Consider the following 25,622-nt stretch of genomic DNA (forward strand, 5'->3'; position numbering starts at 1 on the left):
GGGGCCCAAAAAAAGGAAAGAAAATAACATCATGCTTCAAGTATGTTGATATAATGTATGTCTCTTATATTGGATAGTAGGCAGGGAGGGAGGAACCTAGATCAAGCGGAGAGGGGACAAAGCGAGGCGGCGAGGGAGGACACGGACGAGGGGCGGGGGGTGCGAGAGGGAACTAAGAGCTGTCGTCGGCGAGGACGAAGCCTTTGCCGAGGAAGAGAGCGCGCTGCGCGTCGCTGTCGTCGGCGGGCGAGTCGGGCGGGTAGGTCGACGTCGTGAGGCGGATCTCGGGCGGCGGGCCGTAGTGAGAGTAGTCGTGCGTGTGCAGGTGTACGGCGTGGTCGACCTGCGCAGCGCTCGAGAGGGGTCAGGGCCCGTCTCGACCTCGAGAGCCATAAAAAGAGAGAGCGAGACGCACGATCTGGTTCCAGCCAAGCACCTGGGCCTGTACCGCGTTCATACGGGCAAAGACGAGGGAGCTCCTCGCCAGGGCCTCGCTGCAACCGTGACAGGCAAAGACAGGGCCGAGCGCCTCGAGCTTGGCGGTACTCGACCGGTCGTTGGGCAGGCCGGCGCGCTTGAGGACGTTGAGCATCTGCTTGATGAGCGTCGCCGGCAGGACCTTTGCAGCGTCGGGCACGGCCGAGACGCCGTTGTCCCGGAGCAGGCCGTGAACGTCGGGGAAGTGGCTGCGCCTGATCGGGCGCGTGTAGCTGACGACCGTGAAGGAGGCGACGAGCTGGCCGAAGATGCTGTCGAACTCGGCGTCCGTGACGGCGTCGGCCGTGTCGCCGAGGTCGACGACGGCGCCCCTGATGTTGCGCTGTCCATACGCGTAGTAGGCGGACTCGCCCTCGATCGTGCTGAACAGGACGCCCGTCGACTGGACGGGCTCGGCCGGCGCCTCGAGCTTCTTGACGAGGACGGCGTCAACGGGCGCGCCGGCGTCGACGAACACCTCGACGAGCTTGCGCGCGTAGCCGACCTTAATGACGCGACGGGCGAGGTCGACCTCGTCGACGATGGCGGGCAGCGTCGTGTCCCACGCCTCGTCCGACGAGTCGGCGTCCTCGAAGAACCAGAACGGCTCGACACTCGGCAAGGTGTGAAAGATGCTCCACGAAGGGAAGGTCGTCTGCGCCTCGCCGACCTGGAGGGCGAGGAGAGCCTCGTAGCGCGGCTTGAGAGCGGCGAGGCGGCCACCGAGCTGCTGCAGGCGCTCGCGGTAGAGGCGGCTCGCCTTCTCGCTCTCCATGGCCTCGATGATCTTGGGCGAGATGCGGTTCCAGACTGTGCGCGAAGGGCTGAGGTGAGCTCGGGTCTGCAGCGCGCGAGACGAGGCCGGCGAGAAGTGGGCTCACTCGTCTCGGTAAGCGGCGTCGGCTGGTCGACCAGCTTCGAGACGCTCGACCAGATGAGGCTGCGGCAGCTGTCAGCGAGACAGGTGTCAGTCCAGGCGCGCAGGAAGGAGGCGCAGGAAGAGAGGGCGAGGGAAAGGAGGAGGGAGAAGAGACGCACTCGGCCTCGACGTAGCCCAGGCTCAGGAGCCTCGCCGTGATACTGCGCAGAGGGTCGGTCAGTCTCGGCTGCACATGAGGGTGACCGTCGAAAGAGGTGAACGCACGCGTCACGACGAAGCTCGCGGGCGGCGTCGTTCGTCTCCCTGCGCGACGACAGCGACGAGCGCTCCCACTTGACGAGGGCCAAGTCGTCCTGGGGAGACGAGTCCGAGTCAGTCCGAGGTCTGCTTGGCCTCGACGAGAGAAAGAGGTGCGGCCGGCGCACCTTGATGGCGGCTTCGACGTTGTCGCGGCGCTGCTTGACGAACGCGGCGAGCTCGTTGACGGCGACCTCGTCGGCCTTGACCTCGTTGCCGTCCTCGACCTTGACCTGCGCCTTGCGCTTCTTGCTCTCCTTGACCGAGCCCTTGGGCGTCTGCTTGTCGAGCTCGTGCAGCTTGGCGCTCAGGCGCTCGACGTGCGGCGTGCAGTAGTACGCTGCGGACGCGGCGAGCCCGTCAGTCTTTGCGTCACCCATCCGTGAAAGAGGGGAGCAAGGGACGCACAGTTCTTGCCCCACCCACGGCCGGTCGCTGAGCGGTTGGTGAAGAACGAGCACTGGAGCGTCTTGGGGTGCATGTCGTCGACCTTCTTGCGCAGGCGCGACAGGTTGTCGAGGCTGCAGAGGACAGGAGAATGTCAGTGCACGGTTGGGGAGGGCGAGGAACGAGGGGAGGCAGGGCGCACTTGGCGCGCTGGCAAGTCTGAAAGCGAGAGGAATGGTGAGTGACTGGCCGAGACGCGTCGAGCCCGAGAGGAAAGAGGGGACGCACCTTGCACCAGCGGACCCTGAGCGCATAGTCGACGATAGACGCCCTGCCACGGCCGCACAGGTGGCAGTTGCGCTCAAAGACGAGGCTCGCGAGCTGCATCTCGCTCAGGTCGGTCGCCTCGAGCGCCGGCAGGTCGACGTTGGCGCGCGCCGCGGCCCAGATCGGGGCGGCCGAGCGGCGCGCAAACACGCCGCGCACCATCTTGTTGGCGCGCGACATGTACAGGAGCGACAGCGGGTCGAGGTGGCGCGAGATCTCGACGAGGATGTCGAGCGGCATGGCGAGGAACGCCGACAGCTTGCCCGCCCGGCCCTTGCCCTTGCCCTTGGTCGGGACCTTGACCTTGGCCGAGCTGGAGCTGGTCGACGTGCGGGCCTTCTTGCGAACGGGCTCCTCGTCCGCGTCGTCGCCTGTGCGGCGTGACGAGGCGAGGTCAGCTCGAACGCTCGCGACCGACCTGGACAGGAAGAGAGGGGGCGCACCTTGATCCCAAGCACTGTCCTCGTCCTCCTCCATCTCGTGCACGCCGCCCTTGCGCGACGACGACGCGCCGCTCGCCGACTCGCTCGCGTCCGACAGCTCGGCGTCCTCGGCCTCGTCTGCGCTGCTGAGCGGCACGTCGGTGTACTTGATGGCCTTGTGGGCACTCGAGCGGGGTTGGCGAGGCATCGTGCAGCTCGCACGGCCGTGACGAGTGAGGTGAAGGAGTGAGAGCCGCGTGGCTCGGGACGAGGAGGACGGCCGGCTCTCCCTGGCTCTCGGGCGGGCGTACAGACGATGTAGAGTGAGCTTCAAGCTCTCGGGTCAAGCCCTGACCACCCTGCACTACCGCTAGAGCGAGGCGGCCTGCTCCTCTCCGCCTCCTCGTTCTCATCAGCGCGACGCGCTTCCGGTCTCTCCTGGTCTCGTTGGCTCGTCTGGACGGACTCGAAAGTCTTTGCAACGCGACCTTTCGACTTTCGCTGCACCGACCGAGCGGCTTGTCGCGCACGCACTCTCGGAGGAGGCGCGAGCGACAGTGCGCGCCGGTCACCCTTGCGCGGCGGCGGTAGCCACCGCAGCTTGCTCTCGCTTACGCTTCCTCTTCTCGCTCGCACAAGGAGACGACAGAGAGCTGGGCAAGTGAGAATGACGACAAGAGAGGAAGCTACAGATTTGGTGGGGGAGGAAGTGGCGACGAGGCAAGCTCGACCTGGACAACGGAACGTGCACGGACAGTGTCAGGGACGAGCCACAAGGTGCGCGCGCTTGAGAGACGAGGACGACGTACAGGTGTAGAGCGCCGCTCAGTCGTTTCCCCAAGGAAAGCCGTCGCCGGCCTCGTGCGCATCGAGCGCCGCCTCGCTGTCGCGCACGTCGGTCGGGTCCACCGTCTCGACCAGGTGCTCCCACCGGGGCAGAACATCGTCGACGAGCGCGAGTGCGTCGCCGAGAGAACTCGACGAGCGCCTGCACGCCGGAAAGAGCGCCGTCGAGGCGCTCCACGGCGCACCGACCGCGGTACCCGGCGCGCCGCTGCCCTCGACCGCCTCGTCGGCCCACTCGCTCCAGCTCTGGCTCCTCGATGGCCCGCTCGAGTACGCCTCCCTCGAAGACCCGACCGACGCCGACTCGCGGCTCGAGTCGTCCGTGCGCGACGACGACCAGGTCGAGAAGGCCGACAAAAGCGGCGGGCGCAGCGCCGTCGAGTGCGGCCGGATCGTGTCGCCTGACCACGCGTCGAGCACCTGCTCGTCGTGCACGAGGCCTGGAGACGTGCTCGAGCGCGCCTGGGACGCAGCGAGCGCCGCCCGAGGCGAGGTGCGCATGCGCGGGAAAGGGTACGCCGGCGACAGGGGCGTGGTGAGCAGCTCCGGGGACGGGTTCGGCGAGCTGCGAAGGCTCGACGAGCTGCTCGACGGGGGGGCGCCGACGGGCCACACGAGCTCGAACTCTTGGTCTGGCGAGGGCACGACGAGCCCGGTCGGAAGAGGGCTCGAGGCGCCCGCCTGGATGCCCGACGTCGCGGCGCTCGCGCTCGAGGTCGTGCACGACGACGATGGTGTCGGCGGCGTGAACGCGTAGTGGTCGCCCTTCGAGTGCGAGTCGATCAGGTCGTCGAGCTCGTCGAACGAGAACGCGGACGTGGCGGGCGAGCGCGGGACGGCGGCGGCGGCGGGCGGGGATGGGTGGACGAGGTACGTGTCGTAGCTGGACCAACGCGAGTAGACTGTAGCGAGTGGAAGAACCGAGGGAGATGGGGAGGGACATCGGTCAACAGGTTGCGCTGCAAGCACAGAGCGAGTCGATGGGGAAGGCGAGGAGGGTTCGGACTCACCGGCTTGAGGTTGGCGCGCTGTGCTGCTGTACCCGGCGAGCATGTTGGCGGCAGGTCGTTGGGCGAGGTCGGCCGTTCACGACCAAATCGGGCGAGCTCGTCGGGGGTGAAGGAGGTGCCCGCGGCTCGACTCGCGGACCGGCCGCTAGAGGCGCGCGATGGACGGGGCGCAGGCGAGAGAAGACGAAGCGAGCACAGAGAGTGCAGCGTCGACGAGGCAGGAGCCAAGCAGCAAGAGGCCGAGCTGCACGGCGGCAGACGGCGAGGCCGCGAGCCTTCCGAGGCGTGACCCGCATCGCGCTCAGTCCTCTCCGGGGGCGGCAGACCCGGTCCGACGAGGAGCGTGCGTGCGGCTGTCTCGGCGACGGTGTCCGCGTGCACGAGCGCGTCAGGCTGAAACGAGGCACGCGCTGCGGGCGGCGGAAGGAGACGCGGGCAGGAGGAGGAGGAGGCGAGGGGCTCGAGCGCAAAGCGGAGCCCGCCAGCACGCGCCGCTCAGGATCAGAGCCCGATGCTGCGTGGAAGCTGTGCACCGCGGCAGCAGGAAGACGAGGCGCAACAGCAAGCAGAGCCAAGAGGAGAGGGGCGGTGACGAGGCGGTGCAATTCGAGCGCGCAGCTTCGAAGTCTCGCAGCCTCCTCCTTCGACTCTCGCCAGTCCTGCTCTCGCACGCGCACTCTCCGCCAGTACGCATCCCACCCAGGCGCACTCGCACGGCAACAGCAAGCGCACGCCCCAGCACGCGCCTCGTCACCCCGCCTGCTCGTGAATCGCCCAACTTCATCGCCCTCATCTTCAACTCTCGCACCGCCCACGCGAGCCAGCGTGCAACATGCTCGGCTTCCACCACTTCGTGCGTCCCACTGCTCGCCCTTCGAACCACGAGCGTCGCTGACCCTACCCTCTCGCCCCCCTCTTCCCCCTCCCGCCGCTCGACATCCTCGACCTGCCGCGGTCTGTGTCTTTGCCGCACTCTACAGGGCACCTTTCTGCTCTTTGCGGCAACAATTCTGCTCATCGTCGCGAGCATCACCTCGCCCGTCGTCAACAACATCGCCCTCGCACGAGTGAGCCCTCCCTCTCGCCCCGTGCCTCCTCCCTCTCGCCCGGCTGACCCGTTGCTCCCGTTTTCGCAGGCCACCGTCTCGATCGGCGTCAACCAGATCCGCGCCAACTTTGGAGTCTTTGGCTATTGCCTCGTCGAGAACGGGTGCGTCCTTGCCGGCTCCCTCGCCCCACCTCCCTTACCCTCCCCTCCCTCTCTCTCCCCCGAAGCCCGAGGCGAGGACCCCTTTCTGACTCTCTCTTTCCTCGCCGGCGCAGCAACTCGGACGTGTGCACCTCGTCGCAAGTCGGGTACCAGGTCCCTCAAGTCCTCCTCACGGTCGGCGAGCTCACGGGCGTCCTGTCGTCGTCGACCGAGTCGGCCGTCAACGCCACGACTTCTGCGTTGATCCTGCATCCGATCGCGGCGGCACTATCGTTCCTCGCGTTCCTCATCGCGGCGTGCTCGGACCGGCTCGGGTTCCTGTGCGCGAGCCTGACGGCCGCGCTCGCGTGCCTCGTCGCGCTCGCCGCCATGGTGCTCGACCTGGTCCTCGTCGCCGTCGTGCGCAGCTACCTGAACCGCAACAGCGCGGTCAACGCGGCCGTCGACGTCAGCTACGAGGTCGGGACGTGGCTCACGGTCGCCGCGTTCGCGTGCCTGTTCGTCGGCGTTTTCACGACGTGCTGCGCGTGCTTGACCGACCGGCGCAGGCGCCGCAACAAGTACTAGAGCGAGCCACACCGAGGCGTATCATTGCAGACCCCAACTCTCCCCCACCACGATGTACTCTCCCTCTCGCACCCCCCTCTCGTCCCGATACCCCTTCCCTCCCTCCCTCTTGCACAGACACTCGCCGCCCCCTTCTCGTCCGCCCCGCCCCGAGAGTGCAATAATGAACCGGTCCCGCAATCACTCGCACGCCCCGATGAGCCCCCTCCCGAGCCGCCGCGCCTGCAGCTGCGCCTCCTTCATCCGCACGACGCTGCGGTAGCTAGGCGGCGGGGCGTCGCTGGCGCGAGAGGGCGACGAGGGGGAGGGAGGGCGAGAGGAGGAGGACGTGGTGGTGGTGGTGGTGGTGGAGGTGGTGGAGCGCGAGACGGGCGCGAGGGGCCGGTTGGGCGCGAGCAAGTCGGCGAGGGCGGCGAGCGACTTGCGCGGGCGCAGCGGGTGGGTCGGCGGCGGCGAGGCGGCGGGTCGAGAGGCGAGGAGCGCCGAGGTTGACGCGCGGGCGTGCAGCGCTGGACGGGTGGGCGGGACGGTGCTCGGCGGGCGCGAGGGCGAGGGCGCAAGGGACGCGAGGGGCGGCGCCGGCAGAGGAGGCGGAGATTCGGTCTCTGCGCGGGTTCGGCATCAGTCAAGCACGCTCTCGAGAGAGAGAGAGGAAAGGAGAAAGAGGGACGCACGAGCCTCGCCCCGCATGCTCCGCCGCGAGAACCTCCTCGAGAGCCGCCGCACGAGGCTCCTCCCGACGCTCTCGGCGCGCTCGCCCCGCTCGCCCCGCTCGCCGGCGCACGACGACGACGACGACCGCAGAGGGACGCCGCGCACGCTGCCCATGCCCCTCGCGCCCGCGCCCGTCGAGCGCGCGCGCCCGTCCTCGTCCCGCTCGTCGAGGGCCGCTCGGGCCGCCTCGTGCTCGTCGACCTCGACCGGTCCGCACGCGCCCTCGCGCCGCTGCTCCCCGCCCCCGCTCCCGCCCTCGCCCTCGTCAACGACCACCAGCCTTAGCCGCACCGGCCGCCCCTCAGCCCCGTCCCCGTCCGCGACGAGCACGAAAAAGAGCGCCCTCAACTCGCCCGTCGAGCTCACCGTGACGACCTCACGCCCGCCCGCGCCCCCGCCCCCCTTGTGCTCGCCGGCCTCGGTGTCGTCGTCGTCGTACAGGAGCGCCGCGACGCGCTGCTGCGCCGGGAGCGCGAAGAGCGCGTGGGCGGCGCGCGAGAGGGAGGTGAAGGAGAGCGGGTCGGGGACGGCGTCGGCGGCGTCGTCGGTGGCGGTGGCGGTGGCGGCGGTGCGGCACGAGGGGGACGGGGAGGAGGAGGAGGAGGAGGAGGAGGAGGCGGCCTGGGATAGGGAGGAGGGGGAGGCGGCGGCGGACGAGAGAGAAGGGGAGGAGGGGGCAAAGAGGGAGTGCGAGGGCGAGGGGAGCGCGAGGAGGCGTGTGGTCGACGCGTACGTGAGCTTGAAGAGGCGCGGTCGGGGCTGAGGTGGGTGGTTGGCTGGCCGCACAGGCGAGGTCGAGGTTGAGGCGGCAGTCGGTGCGAGAGGCCCGGGCGCATCGCCATCGCGGTCGACGGCGCACCACAGCGTCGTCGTCGTCGACGTCGGCGTCGGCGAGACCGTGAGCGCGCTTTCACCGGCGCCGTCGCCGCCATCGTCGCGCAAGTCGACGGCCTGCGAGCGCGGCGGCTCCGAGTCTCGTCGCCGCTCGAGTGGGGGCATGGCCGCGAGCGGGAGAGGAGCGGAGGGGAACACGAGGCCACGGTTGATGGGCCGAGAGTGACCGAGAGTGAAGGGAAGTGTGTCGACGAGCGCGAGCGAGAGAGATAAAGCCCAGCTCGAGCCTCTCGAGCCCTTCTCGCTCGGCGTCCGCCGGAGAATCCAGTCGGCGCGGCGGAAACTCCGCGGCGAGCCCGAGAGCCGGGGCTCGACGAGAGAGGCGCTCGCCGTCGCCGAGGGGGGTTCGAGCGCGCGCGCGCGCGATTGAGCGTGTGCGGCGCGGGACGGACGGATGGACGGACGGGCGAGACGAGACGAGACGAGACGATCGAGCAAAGGTGCGCGGAAGGTCGAAGTGGATACAGGTGCTGCGACGTCTACAAGTCTGCGAGGGGCAAGAGCGGGTCAGTACCGCGCCTCCCTCGACGTTCGGGGGAGAGAAAGCGAGCGCAAGACGCACCTCGTCGTCTCGTCTGGTTAGCCCGCGCCTCAGCTCCTCGCGAGCCCGGCGGCACCCAATTCACCTCTTGCCGTGGACGTCGCCGACGCGCTTCTCGAACCGGTCGACCATCAGCGCGCTCACCTTGTCCCACACGGACTGGATCGCGGCGGCGTGGAGCGGGGACGCAAAGGCGTACGAGAGGTAGAGATCGACGCGGGTTGAGGGGGACGAGGCGGGGGTGGACGAGGAGGAGGAGGAGGAGGGGGGAGCAGGCGAGAAGGACCAGACGGTCGACAGGTGGCGGAACATGCTCGCGTCTTTGGCCGTGGCCTGCACGAGGGTGGGAAAGCGTGTGAGCGTGCGCCTCGACTACAACTGCATGAAGAGCGGCTCGTCTCCTCGGACGAGCCGCTCAGCGAGAAGGACGAGCGGGGACCGCACCTTGACCCACTTGTGCTTCTCCATCTCGACGAGGCTGACGTAACCCTCGTCGAAGCCCATGGCGCCGATGCGCAGCTCGCCGTCCATGTCCCACCGCTCGCCCTCTGGGCCAGGCTTGAGCCACCCTCGCTCGGCGACGGGCTCGTCTCGTCGCGCACTGGGGGGCCCGACGACAAGGCGCGCGGCGCGCAGGACGCGCGACGACGAGGTGAAGGGGAGGAACTGCTGGTACGAGTCGACGTCGGCGATGACGGTGAAGAGCTCCTCGGGCGAGTAGCTGTGCGTGGGGATCGAGGGGAGAGTGAGTGGCGGTGCAGGGCTTGTCAGAGAGGGAGGGGGCTGGCGACGTACGGCATGAGTTTGTCCTCGCGGTAGTGCCAGATGCCGCCGTGCTGCTTGAGGGTGCCCTTGCGCTGTGAGGACGGCGATGAGGACGACGAGGAGGCGAAAGGGGAGGGGAAGCCGAAGAGGGAGCGCGAGCCGGGTGGTGCGAGGGCGAGGACGCGCTTGGTGGCGAGTGCGGCCATGCTGTGGGGCGTGGGCTCTGGGCGTGAGAGAGAGAGACGGGTGAGGACGAGAGGTTGGCCGACAACGACGACGGCGACGACGACGACGACGAGGCCTCGCTCCTCTCAACCTCGACGCTCGACTGTGCACTGCCACGCACACCACGGGCCATGGACGACCTCCTCGACCTCGACTTTGCCTCGTCGTCGTCGTCTGCCCCGCCAGCTCCCCGCGGCCGCTCGGCATTCGACTACCTCGCGCGCTCGACCGCCTCAGCCCAGCAGCAGCAACAGCCAGCACGCGCACCAGCACCAGCACCACCCCGAGCTGCAGCACAGCCCCAGCCCCAGCCTGCCCGAGCACCGGCGGGCACGGGCGACGCCTTCTCGAGCCTGTTTGGCACGTCGTCGCATCCCGCTTCCGCAACCCCGCCCCTCAGCATGCAGGCCCGCCTCGAGCACGACAGCGCGCTCAAGATCGGTGGGCTTGGTGCACGTGCGGGCTCGGGGGCGTCGTTGGGCGGGCTCGGTGGGGGAGCTCCCGGTGGGAACCGCTCTGGGTGCGCCTCTGCCTCTCTCTCTCTCCCTCCCACGTTGTGCATGCGCGCCGAGACGCACACCTGACTCGCATGTCACCCACACAGCTCGACGCCCCCGCTCCTGCAGCCGACGCAGCAGCGCGGCGCGTCCCCCTCGCCCTCCCTCTTGACCCCCACCTCGCGCACCGCGTCGCCCCTCTCGCCCTCGTTCCCTCCTCCTCCTCACACTGCCTCCCGAGCACCCGCACCCGCACTCGCACCGAGCGTCGCCAAGGGCGTGTGGGACTTTGACCTCCTGACGAGCGCCGTGCCCGTGCCCGTGCCCGCCAAGTCGCCCTCGCCAGCTCCCTCTCGCGCGCCCGCACGACCCGCACCCGCACCCGCCGCCGACGACGACGACGACCCGCTGTTCGACCTCGGCTTCGGATCGGCGCCTGCCCCCACTGGCGCAGCCCGGCAGCCGGCGCCGCGCGACGGCGGCGGCGGCGACGACGGGTTCGACCTCCTCGACGCGTTCGCCGCCCCCGCGCGCCCCTCGCCCCCTCCCACCACCGCCGCCGCCGCCGACGCCCCTCGCCGCGCCACGCCGTCCCCCTCTGCGCCCTCGCCCACCCCGAGCCCGAGCCCGAGCCCGACCGCGCGCCCGCCGCCTCACCTCGTCGCCCACCTCGTCGAGATGGGCTTCCCTCGCCGCGCCGCGTCGGCCGCGCTCGTCGCGTCGTACCGCACTGCGCCTGCATCCGCATCCGGACAGCAGAACGGGTGGGACCTCGAGGCGGCGCTCGAGGTGCTCGTGCGCGGGCAGGACGCCCCCGGGCCCGGGCGGGACAGGCAGGGGGAGAGGGAGAGGCAGAGGCAGAGGGACAGGGAGAGGGACGAGTGGGGCGACGAGGAGGACGTGAGGGTTGGACGGAGGAGGAGCTGGGAGAGGGAGGGGGAGGAGGACGACGACGACCTGGAGGAGAAGGAGGAGCGGCGGACGCGGCAGCGGGGGGAGGCGCAGGAGCGGGAGCAGGCGAAGCGCGGCGAGGAGCAGCGCCGGCACCGCCCAGCTGCCACCGCAGCCGACGCGCCCGTCGCGCCGACCTCTCGGCCGCGCGCCCGCCCGCCCACCACCACCACCGCCGCCGCCGCCGCCGCCGCCGCCGACGGCCCGCCGCACCAGCAGCCGCTCGACGCCGCGCGCGTCCTGCAGGACCAAGCGGGCGACATGCTCCTCTCTGCGCAAAAGCTCGGCTTCAGCATGTTCAAGAGCGCCAATGCGCTCCTCGGCGAGGGCAAAAAAGCGCTCGCGAGGAGGATCGAGGAGCAGAGGGCGGCGGGAGCGGCGGCTGGAGCGGGAGCGGGAGCGGGGAGGGATGGGAGGACGGGCGAGAGGGAGAGGGGGAGGGAGGGCGCCGCCGCGCAGCAGGGAGCGGGGAGGCCGAGGTGGTGGACCGAGGAGATGGAGCGCGAGGAGCAGGAGGACAAGCGGCGCGCGGCGCGCGCCGAGGGCCGGGCGCCGCCGCCGCCGCCGCCGTCGTCGAGCTTCCGGGACGACGACGAGGAGGTCCTCCCCGCGCGGCCGTTCGCCGAGGGCCTCGAGGCGCCCGCTCCTCGAGCCCCAGCAGCAGCGCCGGCGGCGGGCGAGTACCGCTCGCCGTTCCGGCGCGCAAAGGCGGCTGCACCGCCCGCTGTTGCCGAGGCGGACCTCCTCTCGGGCGCACCCGCACCCGCGCCCGCTCGCTCGACGCCGTCGCCCTCCCTCGCGCCGACCACGAGCCGCGCCGGCGCCCCTCCCGCACGCGCCTCACCCTCGCCCTCGCCCTCGCCCTCGACCACCGCCTCTCGCGGGCCGACCCCAACCCCCACCCCTCGCCGCACCGGCGCCAGCGCCCCCTCCTCGCGCCCTCACCTCGCCATCTCCCCCGCCGCCCTCGCGTCCGCCACCTCGCACAAGGCGCGGGGCAACTCTCACTTCAAGCTCGGCCGGTTCGGCGACGCGACCGTCGCCTACTCGCGTGCGCTCGATGCGCTCCCGAGAGGGTGGGTCGGGCGCGTCCCGCTGCTCAACAACAGGGCCCAGGCGCGCCTCAGGTCGGGCGAGGACAAGCTCGCGGTCGAGGACTGCGGCGAGGCGGTCGAGGTCTTGCTCGGCGGCGGCGGCGGCGGAGGAGGAGGAGCGGGCGAGCCGGACCTCGCGGCGCTCGAGGCGGATGGCGCCGAGCTCCCGCCCGAGGTCATCGAGCTGTACGGCGGCGCCGGCGCCGGCGGCGGTGGGGCGTCGGTCGACCTCAAGGACCAGCTCGGCAAGGCGCTCGGGCGCCGCGCAAAGGCGCTCGAGGCGCTCGAGAAGTGGTCAGCGGCGCGCGACGACTGGGAGCGCGTGCAGCGCTCGGGCGACGAGGTGGTCCTGAGGGGCGCCGGCGGCGCAAAGATGGTCGGCGACGGCGTCGCGAGGTGCAGGAAGATGCTCAACCCGGCACCGCCCCCATCGTCGTCGGCTCCGGGACCGTCTTCCACCTCGTCCTCGGCCCGACCCGCCCCGACTCGACCTGCCGCCGCCGCCGCCGCCGCCGCCTCGCGCCCCAAGCCCCGCCCCGCCGTGCAGGGTTCGGGCGACGCCGTGCGTGCGCTCCAGGCGCAGCAGGCCGCCGCAGCCGCCGAGGACGACGAGCGGCACGCGCTCAAGGACAGCGTCGACGCGCGCGTCGCGGCGTGGAAGGGCGGCAAGGAGGCCAACCTGCGCGCGCTCATCGCGAGCCTAGACAAAGTGCTCTGGCCAGAGCTCGGGTGGAAGAATGTCGGCATGCACGAGCTCATCAGCGAGGGGCAGCTCAAGGTGCGGTACGTGCGCGCGATCGCAAAGTTGCACCCGGACAAGGTGCGTCCTCCTCTCTCTCTATCTCTCTCTCTGTCTCTCGCCGCATCAGTCAGGCCCTGACGACGACGTTCGCGCCCCGCAGCTCAACGTCGCCAACACGACCGTCGAGCAGCGCATGGTCGCCGCGCTCGTGTTTGCCGCCCTCAACGACGCGTGGAACGGCATGAAGTGAGTGGAGCACGGCGGCATGGGGCGAGGGCGAGCTGTAGAGCGTATCTTGCATGGCCACGTTGTCTCGATCCGCTTCTGTGCTCGAGAGAGGCCTCCTGGGTGCGCTCGCCAGCTCGAGGGCGAGGATTTGTCGTAGCTCTCTGTCTACCTCTGCGTCTCTCTTTCTCGCTGTCCGTCACGGTCTCTCGTGTGCGACGAGTGTCGTGTCCGATGAGAGCTAGCCCAACAGTGCGAGAGCGAGAGCGAGAGCCAGCGTTGGACCTTCTCAAGTCGAGCCGGCTTGCGCTCGAACTCGGTGCTCGGTCGCCTCGCAGCTTCTCGACGTTCGACAGAGATGCGGGACGAGCAGAGAATAACGACTTTGACAACAGTGAGAGGACTACTGCAAGATGGGGAGAGAGGGAGGAACAAGGAGGGCGGCGAGAGAGAGAAGATATGATAAAGGCGGCTCGAGCGGGGCACTCGCTCGCCGTCAAGTCGCGAGGGCAGGCCCGCCGACCGCTGCGCTCGTCTCAAGGTCCGACTTGAACGCCTCGCCGTCGAGACCGTCGGCAAAACCCGAGTCCTTGCGGCTCAGCTTGCTGTCGTCGTCCTCGGCGCCGTTGCGCGCGCCGGGCACCGCTGCGCCGGCGTCGGCGTGCGGCGACGACGAGGACGATGGCGACACGCTCACCTCGACGAAGGACCTCGGGCGCTCGTCGGTCGCGAGGGCGGCCGTGTTGCGCTGCGTCGAGACGACGACCTCGGTCGCGACCGAGACCGAGTTTGCGCGCGAGATGGGCGGGACGAGGTCGTTGCGGCGGGACCAGCTGCGTCGGACTTGAGCATCAGTGCGCGATCGAGGCCGAAAGAGAGGGCGAGGGAGAGAGAGGGGACGCACCGCCAGCGAGGCTGAGGGACGAGGTCCGTGCATTCCTCCTCCCAGGGGTCGACGCCCTCGGCGCCGTCGATGAGCGGTCGTGCCCGCCACGCCTCCTCGTAGCCCGCAATGCGCTCGATGTCGGCTGCGACGACCATGGCCTCTTGGGCCGTGAGGGACGAGAACGACTCGGGAAGGCCTGGGTCGCGAAGGAGGGCGTCCGGGTTGGCAAAAAGGGTGGCGGTGCGGTGCAGTGCGCCGGCAAAGTCGGGTGGGGTGTAGGCTAGAGGTCGAGTCGGCGCGTGGCGAGCGAGGAACGAGGAAATGAGGGCCGTCGTCTTCTCGGGGTGCGTCGTCCAGCACAGGTGCGGAGCGCCTGGGGGTCCTCGTCGTCAGGATGTGCTCGACGCGAGACAGGGAGGGAGGGACGCACCCGGAATGATGGGCGTCTCGACGCTCGTGGAGCGATACAGCTGGTCGGTCCACCTCTGAACGACGTCGAGGCGCGTGTACTGGTCCTCGCCGCCCTGCGACCGCGATTGTGCCGTCAGCCTCGTCCTTGAGCTTCCTGATCGCTCGAGAGAGAGAGACGAGGACGTACATGAAGCGCGAGTACGGGTTGCTGAATACTCGCGAGCGCCTCGGGCGTCAAATCAACGTTCTGCGGCGTCGACGGCTCGTCAGTTTCCGCTCACAAGTCGAGGTACACGACGAGCTTGGACGCACGAGGTAGGCGAGGCGACACAACTCGAACGAGTGTAGGGCATGACGAGGGTTGTGTCGCTGCAGGAGGGAGGTAAGGTCAGTCTCGCTCGAGGAAGGAGGGAAGGGAGGCGACGCACTCGCAGGAGAAAGTTCATGAGGTCGTCGAACGCGTCGACATGCAGCTCGTCGTTGTACAGGCTCTTGGCTATCATTGAAAAGGGCGAGAGAGAGTCAGGGCTCGTGCGCGTCGAAGGAGAGAAAGAGGGAGGGAAAACGAGGACGCACCGAGCTCGCCGAGCGTCTCGTACAGGTCGGCCGGCTCCTCCGGGTTGAACATGGATGCGTCGAGCGTGCGGAAGCCCTCGACTGTCGTCATGCCGTGACAGCCCGAGACGCCGATGAGGGCGAGGCTCGTGACGAGGTCCGGGAACAGGACGGCGAGCGCGACGGCGATGCGGCCGGCGATGAAGCCTGGAGCGTAGATGGGGCTTGGCGGGAGCTTGAGCGCCTCGAACGCGAACGCGACGTCGGCGGCCGAGACGTAAGGGTCGTGTTCGGGTCGGACGGTCGAAGTCGTGCGGCCGTGTGAGCGCGGCGAGAGCGCGACGATCTGGTAGTTGGCGCGCAAGGACGACCCAGGTCGCATTTGAGGGACGTCCATGAACGTCGGCGAGACGAAAGGGACGAGGGTGACGAGCGTCGGGCGAGTCGGGTCGACCGTCGCAGTGCCGTCGTCCGGCTGGAGGACCTCGAAGCACATCCGGACCGAGCTGGGCAGGTCGAGGAACGGCATGGCGCGAGGTCGTTGTCGTACACGGGCGAGGTGCGCTGAATGGCGAAAGGAGGGAGAGCCGCGAGGAGTCGAGCAGGGCACGCCGGCGGGAGGCCCTTCGAGGTCGGACGGCGAGATACAGACAGGGAGTGGCCGAGCGCGCCCGCTGTCACCGAGGGCACGGCCGCACGGGAGCGAGATTCGCGTGTCTCATTCCGCAGAAACAAGCTCTGAATGCGAGAGGACGACCGGGCTCGGGCGAGAGGAGGATCGGGTGAGGGTCGACTCGGCGCACCGGGCGCCGCCTTGCACGGTCGGGTCGGCGCGGCAGCGACACCGCCGTCGCGCCGTGCCTCTACGCGTGATCGAGGTGCGCGCAGAGAAGTAACCCGGCCGCTTTCCGGACGCGGGCAGATTTGCGCCGGTTGAGGAAGGCTCGTCGCGGGAGGTGGTTGCTCGCGCTCAGCGGCGCGCCGACGGGAGAACATGGCAACGATTCAATCGCACGAGCCGGCCCGTCGCAAAGAGCAGGCGAACAGGGCTGTCGGGGCGAGCTGAGGGGCCGGGAGGAAGTGCCCGCACGCCGCGACGACGGATAAGCGGCCAGGGCGGGACCGGCGAGCGAGGCGTCCCTGCCCGAGCAGCACGGCACACCGGGCAGTGTATCGCGACGGCCCTCGACAGCAAAGCGCGGCAGTTGCGGGTCGCCGGGTTGGGAGGATTGCGCGGAGCGATGAGGACGGGGTCGAGAGGTGAGGCGGCGCCGAGCGGACGGTATGCTTCGCCTGGCCAGAGCTGTGGCAGTGTCGAGCATGTCGGACCAGCCAGATGGCCCGCCGAGAGCATGTGAGGAGAGCGAGAGGCTCGAACTGATGAGGCGACGAGCTTGGTCGACCAGACTCGCCCCCGCGTCGAGCTCGCTTCGCCTCACTCGGCTCCCTCCCAACGGAGCAACGCACGCACACCATGCCTGCACCCAAGCGCTACTTCGACCAGGACAGCGGGCCGCGCGACAGCGGTCCGCACAAGCGCAGCCGCGGCGACGACTTCGAGCAGCGCGGCGGCCGAGGACGCGGCGGAGCACGAGGCGGCGGCGGCGGTCGCGGCGGCGGGCGCGGCGGTGGTGGACGCGGTCGCGGTGGCGCAAGGGGCGGACGCGGCGGCTTCAGCGACGACAGGCCCAAGAAGGAGGCGTTCAAGCCCAAGGAGGGCTGGATCTCGGCCGGCCTCAAGGCTCAGTGCGTTCTCCTTTCGCTCTCGTACTCTCCTGGATGTAGCTCACCCCCGTCTGCACACAGCGCCGACGCCGCCGCCGAGTCGAGCAAGCCCAAGGACGCCAAGGGCGCCGACGCCGACCCGCTCGCCCACCAGACCACCCTGTACCTCACCAACCTCCCTCCCACCCTCACTTCGCCCCAGCTCCAACTCATCTTCTCGTCGTACGCCCCCGTCCGCGCCGCCTTTGTCGTCTCGACCGGCGGCGGCAACGGCCCCAAAGCCGACGACCCGTCGTTCGGCGGCTCGTCCGCCAACACGATCTCGCTCAAGGCCGGCCGCGACCGCACGGGCAAGGTCGCCTCGCGCGGTTTCGGCTACGTGCGCTTCGTCCTGCGCGCCGACGCCGAGCAGTGCCTCGCCGAGTGGGGCACCAAGGAGGGCATCCCGCGCTCGGCCGTGCGTGAGCTCGAGCTCCAGGACGGCCTCGAGGGCCTCGAGTGGGACAAGGTGACGGGCGCCGGCGGCATCCACATGAGCTGGGCCAAGAAGAAGCTCCGCGACGGCGAGAAGCCCGAGGGCGCGGCGGCTGACTGGAAGGAGAAGAAGGACAAGAAGGACAAGAAGGACAAGGTCGTCAAGGCGGCCGCGCCGGTCGAGGGCGGCGACGAGGACGAGGCGCAGGCCGAGGAGAATTGGCGCCCGGGCGTGTGGGACCACAACGCGGTGCGCACCGTCATCGTCCAGGGCCTGCCGCTCCCGGGCGAGGAGGGCTCGACCGAGGTCGACGCCGACGACGACAAGAAGGACGCCGACGAGGGCGACGAGTCCAAGATGGACGTCGACGCCGGCGCAGACGGCGAGGGCGAGGGCGACGCAGCGGGCGCCGTCAAGAAGGGCAAGCTCATCGACTGGAAAAAGGCGATCCGGCAACGCGCCAAGAAGGTGGGCGACCCCGAGGACGTCAAGTTCCCTGTCCGGCTCGCGTCGGGCGAGCAAGTCGGTGCGTCCACTTCTACCTCTCTTCGCGTCGTCGATGCGCGAGTCGCTCACCCATGGCCTCGCCCCGTCCTGCAGCACTCGTCGTCATGTACACGCCGCGCGAGGCGCACGCCCTCATGACCAAGATGAACAACCACGTGTTCCGCGGCGTCATGGTGTCGGCCGCCATCAAGAGCTCCTGGGACCTGTGCCAGCGCCAAGGTCGGGCCAAGGGCGGTGGGCGCCTTCTCATCCGCAACCTCGGCTTCGACGTGCGTCCCCTCTCTCTCCCTCTCCCTCTCCTCTTGTTCTCTCGGCGCCTACTGATTCGTCGCCACTGTCGCACAGGTCAAGGTCGCCGACCTGCGCGCCGCGTTCGCGCGCTTCGGCCCGCTCCACTCGATCACGCTCCCGGTCGACCCGGCCACGTCCAAGGGCCGCGGCTTCGCGTTCGTCTACTTTGTCTCGCGCGGTCACGCCGAGAAGGCGCTCGCGGCCGTCAACGGCACGCGCGTGTACGCCGGCATGGCGGCCGAGCGCGTCGCGACCGAGGGCGGCAAGGAGGGCAAGAAGAAGGAGGTGCGCGAAAAGAAGAAGGCCGAGAAGACGGCGAGCGGCGGCGGCGGCGGCGACAAGGGTCGCGTCGTCGCGGTCGACTGGGCCTTGAGCCAGGAGGAGTGGAAGAAGGCGCAGGAGGGCGAGAAGGAGGGCGCGGAGGCGTCGGGCAGCGAGGCGGACGAGGAGAGCGGCAGCGGGTCCGACTCGGGCTCGAGCGACGACGAGGAGGACGAGGACAGCGACATGTCGCCCGTCCCGGAGGACCTCGACGCCGACTCGGACATGTCGCCCGAGCCCGTCGGCGCCGCAGAGCGTCGTCGCGCCGAGCACAAAGACGACGGCCTGAGCGACGAGGGCGAGGAGGACAAGCCGCAGCAGCAGAAGGGCACGACGCTGTTCGTCCGCAACATGTCGTTCGAGGCGACCGAGGCCGAGTTGTACGACCTGTGCGTCCCGTCCTTCCTCTCCCTCCCGACCATCCTTCTCCCTCGCCCGAGTCGCTGACCTCGCCCTCCTTCCTCGTCCAGGTTCAAGGCGTTCGGCCCCGTGCGGTACGCCCGCATCGTCTACGACCCGACGACCAAGCGTTCGCGCGGTACCGCCTTTGTCTGCTTCTGGAACGACGAGAGCGCGCAGGCCGTCCTCAACGAGTCGCAGGCGCTCAACGAGGGCAACTTTGGCGAGGTGCGTCCGGCCTCTTTCTCAAGGTGCTCCTCGAGCGTCGACTGACTTGCGCGCTCGCCTGCAGACGTCGACCAAGAAGACCTCGCTCCTGATGGCCGACCCGTCCTCGTCGACCGCGTCGCGCCTGACGCTCCACGGCCGTGTCCTCGCCGCCGTCCCTGCCGTCTCGAAGAACGACGCCGACAAGCTGCGCGAGGACCGCGACAAGAAGGGCGCCGCCAAGATGGACCGCCGCAACTTGTACCTCATGCGCGAGGGTGGTGCGTCCCGCTCTCCTTCCCTCGTCCCGACTTGGAGCCCGGCACTGACTCTTGCGACCGCCCCACACAGTCATCTTCCCGACCTGGGCCATCGCCAAGACGCTGTCGGCCGCCGACATGGACGCGCGCCAGTCGTCGTTCGACGCGCGCAAGTCGCTCCTGCGCTCGAACCCGTCGCTGTACATCTCGCGCACCCGTCTCTCGATCCGCCAGATCCCGCTGTACGTCACCGACGGCATGCTCAAGCGCCTCGCCAACTTTGCGATCCGCGAGTTTGACCGCGACGTCAAGAGCGGGCACCAGAAGCCGCTCACGGCCGACGAGCTCGTCACGTTCGTGCCCGACGCGAGCGGCGCCAAAGAGTCGGCGCACGACAAGGTCGAGCGCAAGAAGGGCGTCCCGCTCGGCAAGGTGCGCCAGAGCAAGATCCTGCGCCAGAACGACCGCGTCGACCCGGTGACCGGGCTCGGGCGGTCCAAGGGCTACGGCTTCCTCGAGCTCGGGTCGCACGCCGACGCGCTGCGGTTCCTGCGGTGGGCCAACGCCAACAAGGAGGTGAACCGCCTGTTCCGCACGTGGTGGCGCGAGGAGCTCGACAAGATGCTCGAGCAGGTCGAGAAGGGCGAGGGCAAGCTCGGCAAGGGCGTCAAGGTGTCGGAGAAGGACGACCGCCTCAAGCGCCTGCGCGAGAAGCGCAAGGAGCTCGAGGAGGAGGAGCGCGTCGCCGAGGACAAGGCGTCCAAGCGCGAGGCGGCCGGGCGCGCCCTCACCGGCGAGGGCGGCCGCAGCTCCAAGTGCCTCATCATCGAGTGTGCGTCTCTCGCTCTCTCTCCCTCTCCCTCTCTCTCGTTTCCGTTCGCCGACCTGACCTGTCCCTCTGTCCGCAGTCTCGATCGAGAACGCCGTCACGACCAAGCGTCGCGCCGAGAAGGTCGAGCGTGCGCGCGAGAAGGCTCGCCGGGTCAAGGTGCGTCCCCCTTGTCTCTCTCTCCTTGCGCTCGCCCGTCTCCACCAACTCACACATTCTCTTTCCTCACTCGACAGGAGAACGGCGAGGAGGAGAGCGGCGACGAGGCGGGCTCGGGCGACGACGACGGCGACGACGCGTCGCCTCGGAAGAAGAAGGGCGGCAAGCCGGCCGCCGCGGGCAAGAAGGGCGCTCACGGCAGGAAGCGCCGCGCCGGCCACGACGGCGACGATGACGATGCCGAGGGCGCGTCGCCGAGCAAGAAGCGGTCCAAGAAGGCGCCGAGCGAGAAGGCGGTCGACCCGGACGCGCCGGTCAAGGAGGGCGCGCGGATAGGGAGCATGATCGGCCGCAAGCGCAAGATGAAGGGCAAGCGGTAGAGCCGGTCACGCCTCTCTCTCTCTCTCTCTCTGTTGTAGCGCCGTCCATGTCACCCTCTCTCTCTCACTCCCTCTCTCTCTCACTCCCTCTCTCTCTCACTCCCTCTCTCTCGCATGCTCGCCGCCTCTTGCAGAGGAGACGCGCTCGAAAGGAAAGACGCCCTCGAGGGACTCGCCCGCCGCTCGCTCTCCTGTACTGCCGGACGCTCGTGACGGAGCATTGCGAGAGTCGCGAGCGAGTACCAGGACCTCGCGCCCGAGCTCTCAAAGTTGCCGCGCCTCGCTTGACCAGGTCGCTCTCGCCGAGGGACGGCACAAAGACCTTACAGAGAGCGAGAAAGAGGACCTCGTCTCAGCCACAGTCGCACACCGAGCTCCACAGGTGCCACCTCGCCGGGCCCTCGAGGCCCTTGGCCCGCTTCGACCGCTGCATCTCCTTGTCCTTCTTCTTCCGCACCTTGCCGCCGCCGCCGCCGCCGCTGCCGCCGCCGCGGCGCACGTACTGGGTGTGCACTCCGCTCACCTCGGCGCTCGTCTCGTCCGTCTCATCGACGGGGAAACTCGCGAGGAGGCGGCCAAAGCGCACCTGGGCGTCTCGGGGCACGTCGGAGAACAAGTGGGCGTCGATCGACACGAGGTGGTGGTCGTAGTCGAGCTCGCCGTGAGGGGCCTCGGTGTCGACCTGGGCCCAGTCGGGGAGCGAGACGGCGACCGACGAGTCAAAGACGTAGCGCGGGCAGTCGGGCGCGAGAGGGAGCGTCTCGACGAGCGCGAGGCGGAACGACTTGAGGAGCGACTTGATGGCCTGTGGGGTCGGTCGGGGCGCGAGAGAGAAAAGGTCAGGTGTACGAGGTCGTCGAGATAGGCGTGCTTGAGAGAGAGGGCGAGGGACGCACGTCGCGATGGTCGTCGAGCAAGCCCTCGCCGCCGCCAAGCGCCACAAACCCGTTGTTGCACGCGTCGCACGTCCCAAACTCGTCGAGGCGCAGGGGGACCTTGTCGTCGGCGCAGTCGACGAACGCGCGCCTGGTCGCCGACCTCGTGCACGCGCGGCACTTGCACAGGTCGCGCCCGGCGTTGTGGCAGCGCCACACGAGGGCGTGCTCGGCGTCCTCCCACTCGGCCGCCATGAGGTGCACCTTGATGAGCTGCCACACCTCGCCCGGGACGCGGTGCAGGACCGACGACGACGACGAGAGGGACGACGGGCGCGCCTTGCCCTTGACTTTGACTTTGAGCCGGCCCGACTCGCGCAGGCTCGAGATGCGGTTGATGGTGCGCGCGAGGCGGCGTCGAGCGGGCCAGGCGTTGGCGGCGATGACGAGGTCGAGGGCCGAGATCGTGATGCCAAAGTACAGGCGCGCACTGGCGACGCACATGTTGCTCGGCGGAGCTGTGCCGGCTCGGGTGCGACGAGAGGTGGGGGAACTTGAAGTCGAGGGGAGGAACCGCGACGGCGAGCTCTGGGGGCAGGTAGAGCGAGTCAGTAGCTTGCCAAACATGCTGAAAGACCCCTCCGCTGGACGCACAGGCTCCTGGCACCCGTGGACCGTCGAGAGAGAGCCCTTTGTCGAGAGAGCTGATGAAGATGACGAGGCTCGCGTGGGCCGCGCGCCGGCAGGAGGAGCGCTTGGGAGGGGCTGCAGCAGTGCAGCCAGGTGGCTCTGGTGGGTGTAGAGCAGCGCTCTCAGGCCGAGGGGCGGAGTGCGCTGAGGAGGAAGAGGAGGGGGGGAGCCGTCGCGGCAGAGTCGCAGTCGCAGTCGGCGCAAGGTGGCGCAACACGCTCTCGCTTGGAGCTTTCTTCTCTAATCTCACTCGATGCGATAGCTAGAGCACGACTCGAGAAGTCTCAAGTACAGTCGGACACGCTCCCCCAGAGGTGCCACCCGGCCGGCTCGACCTCGCCCTCCTCGCCGCACGCCGTACCCACGCCCTCGTGTAGCCCAACTCGACCCTCCCGTGTACCCACGCCGCTCGGGACCTCGTGCCCGAGCCGGCACGTCCGGAGGAGGCGCCGAAAGCGGTCCTGGGCGTCGGGCGGGACGATGAAGAAGGACGGGTCGAGGCGCTGCACGGCGTTGACCCAGCCGCCAGAGCCGTGGCTGGCTTCTGCACAGACGGTCGAAGAGACAAGGAGCCCGATGGCGGCCGTGGCGTCGAGGTCGATCACGGGGTTGTCCCGGTAGCTGATGGGGCGGTCGTGGACGAGGGCGAGGTCGAACGCGTCGAGGAGATGGTTGATGTCCTGCTCGCGTTGCAGAGTCAGTCCGCGAACCTCGAGGCCCAGGCCAAGTGAGAAGGAAGAGAGAGAGGGGCGACGCACCTCTTTTTGGTCCTCGAGCATCTCCTGGATCCCGCTCACCTCGAGGAAGCCCTCGTAGCACAGGTCGCACGACAGGACGCACGGCCAGTCAAGAACCGGCGAGTCGTGCCCGAGGAGCGTCAGGTTCTCGTCCCTCGTACACACGGCGCAGCTGCAGTCGGCGGACCCGGCGCCACAGGCGTGCATCGACTTGATGAACCGGTGCTTCTCGTCCTCGAACAGCGCGAGCGCCGCGTGCGACTCGATGAGGTGCCAGATCTCGGGCGGGACGCGCAGCAGGCCGGGGGCGATGCCCTCGGAAATGACGAGGCGCCCTTGGTGGCGTGCGAGGATGAACGACTCGAAGATGATGCCGAGGACCTTGCGGCGGGGCCAGGCGTTGGCGGCGACGACGAGGTCGAGGACCGGGACGAGGATGCCGAACCAGAGGCGCGATTCCGAGAGGCACATGTGCTGGGCTCGCCGGCTCGAGGAAGAAGAAGAAGATGGGCTGTGCTCGGCGGCGAGTCGAAAGAGAGATGAGGTCGCGAGAGATGCTAAGTCACGAGGCCAACGGTGAGGTCTACCTGCGAGGTGGGGGGCAGTGCCTGTCAGTAGGGGACCAGGGGAGGGCGAGGGAGGAGTGCACGGACTCACACAAGCTGTAGTAGGCGCGCAGGACGGGCTCGTTCGAGATGAAGGACGGCGATCGAGATGAAGACGAGGCGAGGGTCGGGACGAGAGCGAGCAGGAGCTGCGCGGCTGGATCGAGGTGCAGGGTGCAGCAGTGCAGTGCTCGGCTAGCTGACCAGCATGGACAGGCAAGCACAGCGAGTGAGAGGGGAAGAGGAGAGAGGAGACGGCATCATCGCTCGACCTTGGCTTCCACCTCGACGTCCCTCCCCTTTCTAGAGGGCACAGCGACCGGGCCATGGTGAGCCCAAGCTCTCACTCTGTGCCCCTACCCGCGCTCACCCACGTCCCTCGCAGTCCGCAACCTACCTCCTCGCGTCCGTCTCGGAGCCAGACCCAGCGTCCACCACCCTCCCCGGCCGCAGCGCAGCGCAGCCAGGCCACGCAGGAGGCGAGCGAGGGCACGCCGACGCCATCTGGTCGTCCAAGTGGGCTGCGACCCAGGGAGGAGGCGAGGTCGTCGTCACGGGCTCGGCCGACCACACCCTCAAGCTCTGGTCCGTTCGCCCTCCCCCCTCTCTCTCTCGCCCTGGTTCTTCTTGACTCACGGCACACCCGCCCGCAGGAACCCGCAAGCGCCCGCCGCCCCGACCCGCACCCTCCGCTCGCCCAAAGGCCTCGGCGTCGTCGCCGTCGACGTCGACAAGCACGACCAGGGCGCGTCCTTCCTCGTCAGCAGCACGCTCGACTCGGTCATCACCCGCTGGAGCGTCGACGGCGAGCACGAGGCGCGCAAGACGTTCGGGCCAGGTGCGTCCCCCTCCCTCCTCCATTTCCCCACTCTCTCTCCCTCCTTTACCGCAGCGCAGCAAGCTGACCCCTCCTGCGCGCCACGCCCTCGCAGCTGCGTCGTGGGACATCTCGCTGCATCCACGGGCCGAGACCATGTCGACCGGCGGCGCCGACGGCAAGGTCCTCGTCCTGTCGTCGGCCGTCGACTCGTTCGGCGACGAGCTCGCCACGCTCGAGGCAAAAGGCTCGTTCGTCACGGCTGTCGAATACGTGCGTCTCTCTGCTTCGTTCTCTCTCTCTTTGCGACCGAGGAGAGGGAACTGACGACGTTGCGCGGTGCAGAGCAAGGGCGGCAACCTGCTCGCGGTCGCGACCGACGCGGGCTACGTGACCCTGTTCGACGCCGAGACGGGCTCGCTCATCTCGTCCTTCCCCGGTACGTCTCCCTCTCCTCTCCCCTTGCCCATCCCCTCGAGCCCCGCCAGGCCTGACCTCTCGCACCCCCGGCCGGCCCAACACAGCCCACTCGGCCCCGATCCGCTCCCTCTCGTTCACCTCGACCCTGCTCATCACGGCGTCGGACGACCGGCGCGTCAACGTGTTTGACCTGCGCGCCCTCACGTCGTCGGCGGCGTCGGCTTCGGGCGGCAGGAGGGGCCAGGTCGCGAGCTTGGGCGGCCACGAGGGGTGGGTCGTCAACGTCGCGGCGAGGAACGAGAGGTTGCTCGCGAGTGGGTGAGTCACATGCTCCCTTTCTTTCTCTCTCTCTCTCTCTCTCTCTCTCTCTCCCTTCCTGCCCCGTTCCTCTCCTGCCCACCCGCTCGCCGCCTGGATCGTCCCTTTCGCGCCCGTCCTCGCTCGACCTCCCTCGCTCGAGCTCTCACTGACCGCCCCCCTCTCCTCCTCCCACGCGCGCGCGCGCGCAACAGCTCGTCAGACGGCACCATCAAGCTCTTTGACCTCGCAGCGCCCTCTCTCGCGCTGTCGACCCTGCGCGACCACACGGGCGACGTGTGGACCGTCGCGTGGGCGCCCGAGCGCGCGAGCGGCGCGGCGGGTGTCGAGGGCCTCGGCGGCGCGGTGGCGGGACTTGGCGGTGGGAGGATGGTCAGTGCGGGAGAGGACGGGCGCGTCAGGTGGTGGAACGGCGGGGGCTGAGGGACGCCACTTGTCCGTCGCCTCGTCCCTCGTCTCTCTCTCTCGCTCTCTCGTACAACCTAGACCTGCATAATCCTCGTTCGAGCCTCGCGCTTCTCTCTCTGTCGGGCGCGGGCGAGAGAGAGAAAGAGAGAGTGGCTCTGTGTCGCTGCAGACGAGGCCTGCTCTACTGCGACCGTCTGAACTTGCGCCGCCTCGCGCTCACAAGCTTGCTCGCCGGGCCCCTCGGGCCCTTCCCTGCCCCTCCTCGCGCCCCTCCTC

The 25,622-nt window shown here is 69.2% G+C and overlaps 10 protein-coding genes across 10 annotated transcripts; 4 read left to right on the top strand and 6 right to left on the bottom strand.

Moving 5' to 3' along the window:
- Window positions 1-172: 172 nt before the first annotated feature.
- RHOBADRAFT_52029 (uncharacterized protein) lies at window positions 173-2,998 on the bottom strand (the record flags this gene model as incomplete). Its single annotated transcript, XM_018416133.1, has 10 exons — window positions 173-343; window positions 416-1,287; window positions 1,359-1,426; window positions 1,516-1,557; window positions 1,622-1,710; window positions 1,783-1,994; window positions 2,063-2,175; window positions 2,244-2,260; window positions 2,330-2,739; window positions 2,812-2,998. 10 exons carry the CDS (start codon window positions 2,996-2,998, stop codon window positions 173-175), a joined length of 2,181 nt encoding a protein of 726 aa, XP_018273120.1.
- A 617-nt stretch (window positions 2,999-3,615) lies between these two features.
- On the bottom strand, window positions 3,616-4,689 carry RHOBADRAFT_42283 (uncharacterized protein; the record flags this gene model as incomplete). Its single annotated transcript, XM_018414038.1, has 2 exons — window positions 3,616-4,538; window positions 4,647-4,689. The coding sequence occupies 2 exons, from the start codon at window positions 4,687-4,689 to the stop codon at window positions 3,616-3,618; spliced, it is 966 nt and encodes a 321-aa protein (XP_018273121.1).
- A 619-nt stretch (window positions 4,690-5,308) lies between these two features.
- On the top strand, window positions 5,309-6,605 carry RHOBADRAFT_64648 (uncharacterized protein). The gene is made up of 4 exons (XM_018418536.1): window positions 5,309-5,499; window positions 5,627-5,713; window positions 5,783-5,856; window positions 5,970-6,605. The coding sequence occupies exons 1-4, from the start codon at window positions 5,479-5,481 to the stop codon at window positions 6,421-6,423; spliced, it is 636 nt and encodes a 211-aa protein (XP_018273122.1). The 5' UTR covers window positions 5,309-5,478; the 3' UTR covers window positions 6,424-6,605.
- Window positions 6,604-8,136, bottom strand: RHOBADRAFT_52031 (uncharacterized protein; the record flags this gene model as incomplete). The annotated part of the gene is made up of 2 exons (XM_018416134.1): window positions 6,604-7,028; window positions 7,098-8,136. The coding sequence occupies 2 exons, from the start codon at window positions 8,134-8,136 to the stop codon at window positions 6,604-6,606; spliced, it is 1,464 nt and encodes a 487-aa protein (XP_018273123.1).
- Window positions 8,137-8,653: 517 nt separating this feature from the next.
- On the bottom strand, window positions 8,654-9,543 carry RHOBADRAFT_42286 (uncharacterized protein; the record flags this gene model as incomplete). The annotated part of the gene is made up of 3 exons (XM_018414039.1): window positions 8,654-8,905; window positions 9,017-9,293; window positions 9,368-9,543. 3 exons carry the CDS (start codon window positions 9,541-9,543, stop codon window positions 8,654-8,656), a joined length of 705 nt encoding a protein of 234 aa, XP_018273124.1.
- Window positions 9,544-9,693: 150 nt separating this feature from the next.
- Window positions 9,694-13,316, top strand: RHOBADRAFT_52033 (uncharacterized protein; the record flags this gene model as incomplete). Its single annotated transcript, XM_018416135.1, has 5 exons — window positions 9,694-10,082; window positions 10,167-10,854; window positions 11,023-12,924; window positions 13,007-13,092; window positions 13,295-13,316. 5 exons carry the CDS (start codon window positions 9,694-9,696, stop codon window positions 13,314-13,316), a joined length of 3,087 nt encoding a protein of 1,028 aa, XP_018273125.1.
- A 251-nt stretch (window positions 13,317-13,567) lies between these two features.
- RHOBADRAFT_42288 (uncharacterized protein) lies at window positions 13,568-15,452 on the bottom strand (the record flags this gene model as incomplete). Its single annotated transcript, XM_018414040.1, has 7 exons — window positions 13,568-13,904; window positions 13,976-14,330; window positions 14,388-14,481; window positions 14,556-14,615; window positions 14,681-14,737; window positions 14,797-14,864; window positions 14,945-15,452. 7 exons carry the CDS (start codon window positions 15,450-15,452, stop codon window positions 13,568-13,570), a joined length of 1,479 nt encoding a protein of 492 aa, XP_018273126.1.
- Window positions 15,453-16,397: 945 nt separating this feature from the next.
- RHOBADRAFT_52034 (uncharacterized protein) lies at window positions 16,398-20,545 on the top strand (the record flags this gene model as incomplete). The annotated part of the gene is made up of 9 exons (XM_018416136.1): window positions 16,398-16,669; window positions 16,730-17,649; window positions 17,724-17,899; window positions 17,976-18,631; window positions 18,713-18,869; window positions 18,934-19,129; window positions 19,200-19,940; window positions 20,017-20,096; window positions 20,174-20,545. The coding sequence occupies 9 exons, from the start codon at window positions 16,398-16,400 to the stop codon at window positions 20,474-20,476; spliced, it is 3,501 nt and encodes a 1,166-aa protein (XP_018273127.1). The 3' UTR covers window positions 20,477-20,545.
- Window positions 20,546-20,802: 257 nt separating this feature from the next.
- Window positions 20,803-23,249, bottom strand: RHOBADRAFT_52035 (uncharacterized protein; the record flags this gene model as incomplete). The annotated part of the gene is made up of 4 exons (XM_018416137.1): window positions 20,803-21,281; window positions 21,373-21,939; window positions 22,446-22,721; window positions 22,800-23,249. The coding sequence occupies 4 exons, from the start codon at window positions 23,247-23,249 to the stop codon at window positions 20,829-20,831; spliced, it is 1,746 nt and encodes a 581-aa protein (XP_018273128.1). The 3' UTR covers window positions 20,803-20,828.
- Window positions 23,250-23,332: 83 nt separating this feature from the next.
- RHOBADRAFT_52036 (uncharacterized protein) lies at window positions 23,333-25,458 on the top strand (the record flags this gene model as incomplete). The annotated part of the gene is made up of 7 exons (XM_018416138.1): window positions 23,333-23,359; window positions 23,769-23,968; window positions 24,037-24,221; window positions 24,316-24,473; window positions 24,546-24,639; window positions 24,725-24,938; window positions 25,133-25,458. The coding sequence occupies 7 exons, from the start codon at window positions 23,333-23,335 to the stop codon at window positions 25,359-25,361; spliced, it is 1,107 nt and encodes a 368-aa protein (XP_018273129.1). The 3' UTR covers window positions 25,362-25,458.
- Window positions 25,459-25,622: the final 164 nt, after the last annotated feature.

The sequence above is a fragment of the Rhodotorula graminis genome (assembly GCF_001329695.1).
Source record: "Rhodotorula graminis WP1 unplaced genomic scaffold RHOBAscaffold_3, whole genome shotgun sequence".
Lineage (NCBI taxonomy): Eukaryota > Fungi > Basidiomycota > Microbotryomycetes > Sporidiobolales > Sporidiobolaceae > Rhodotorula > Rhodotorula graminis.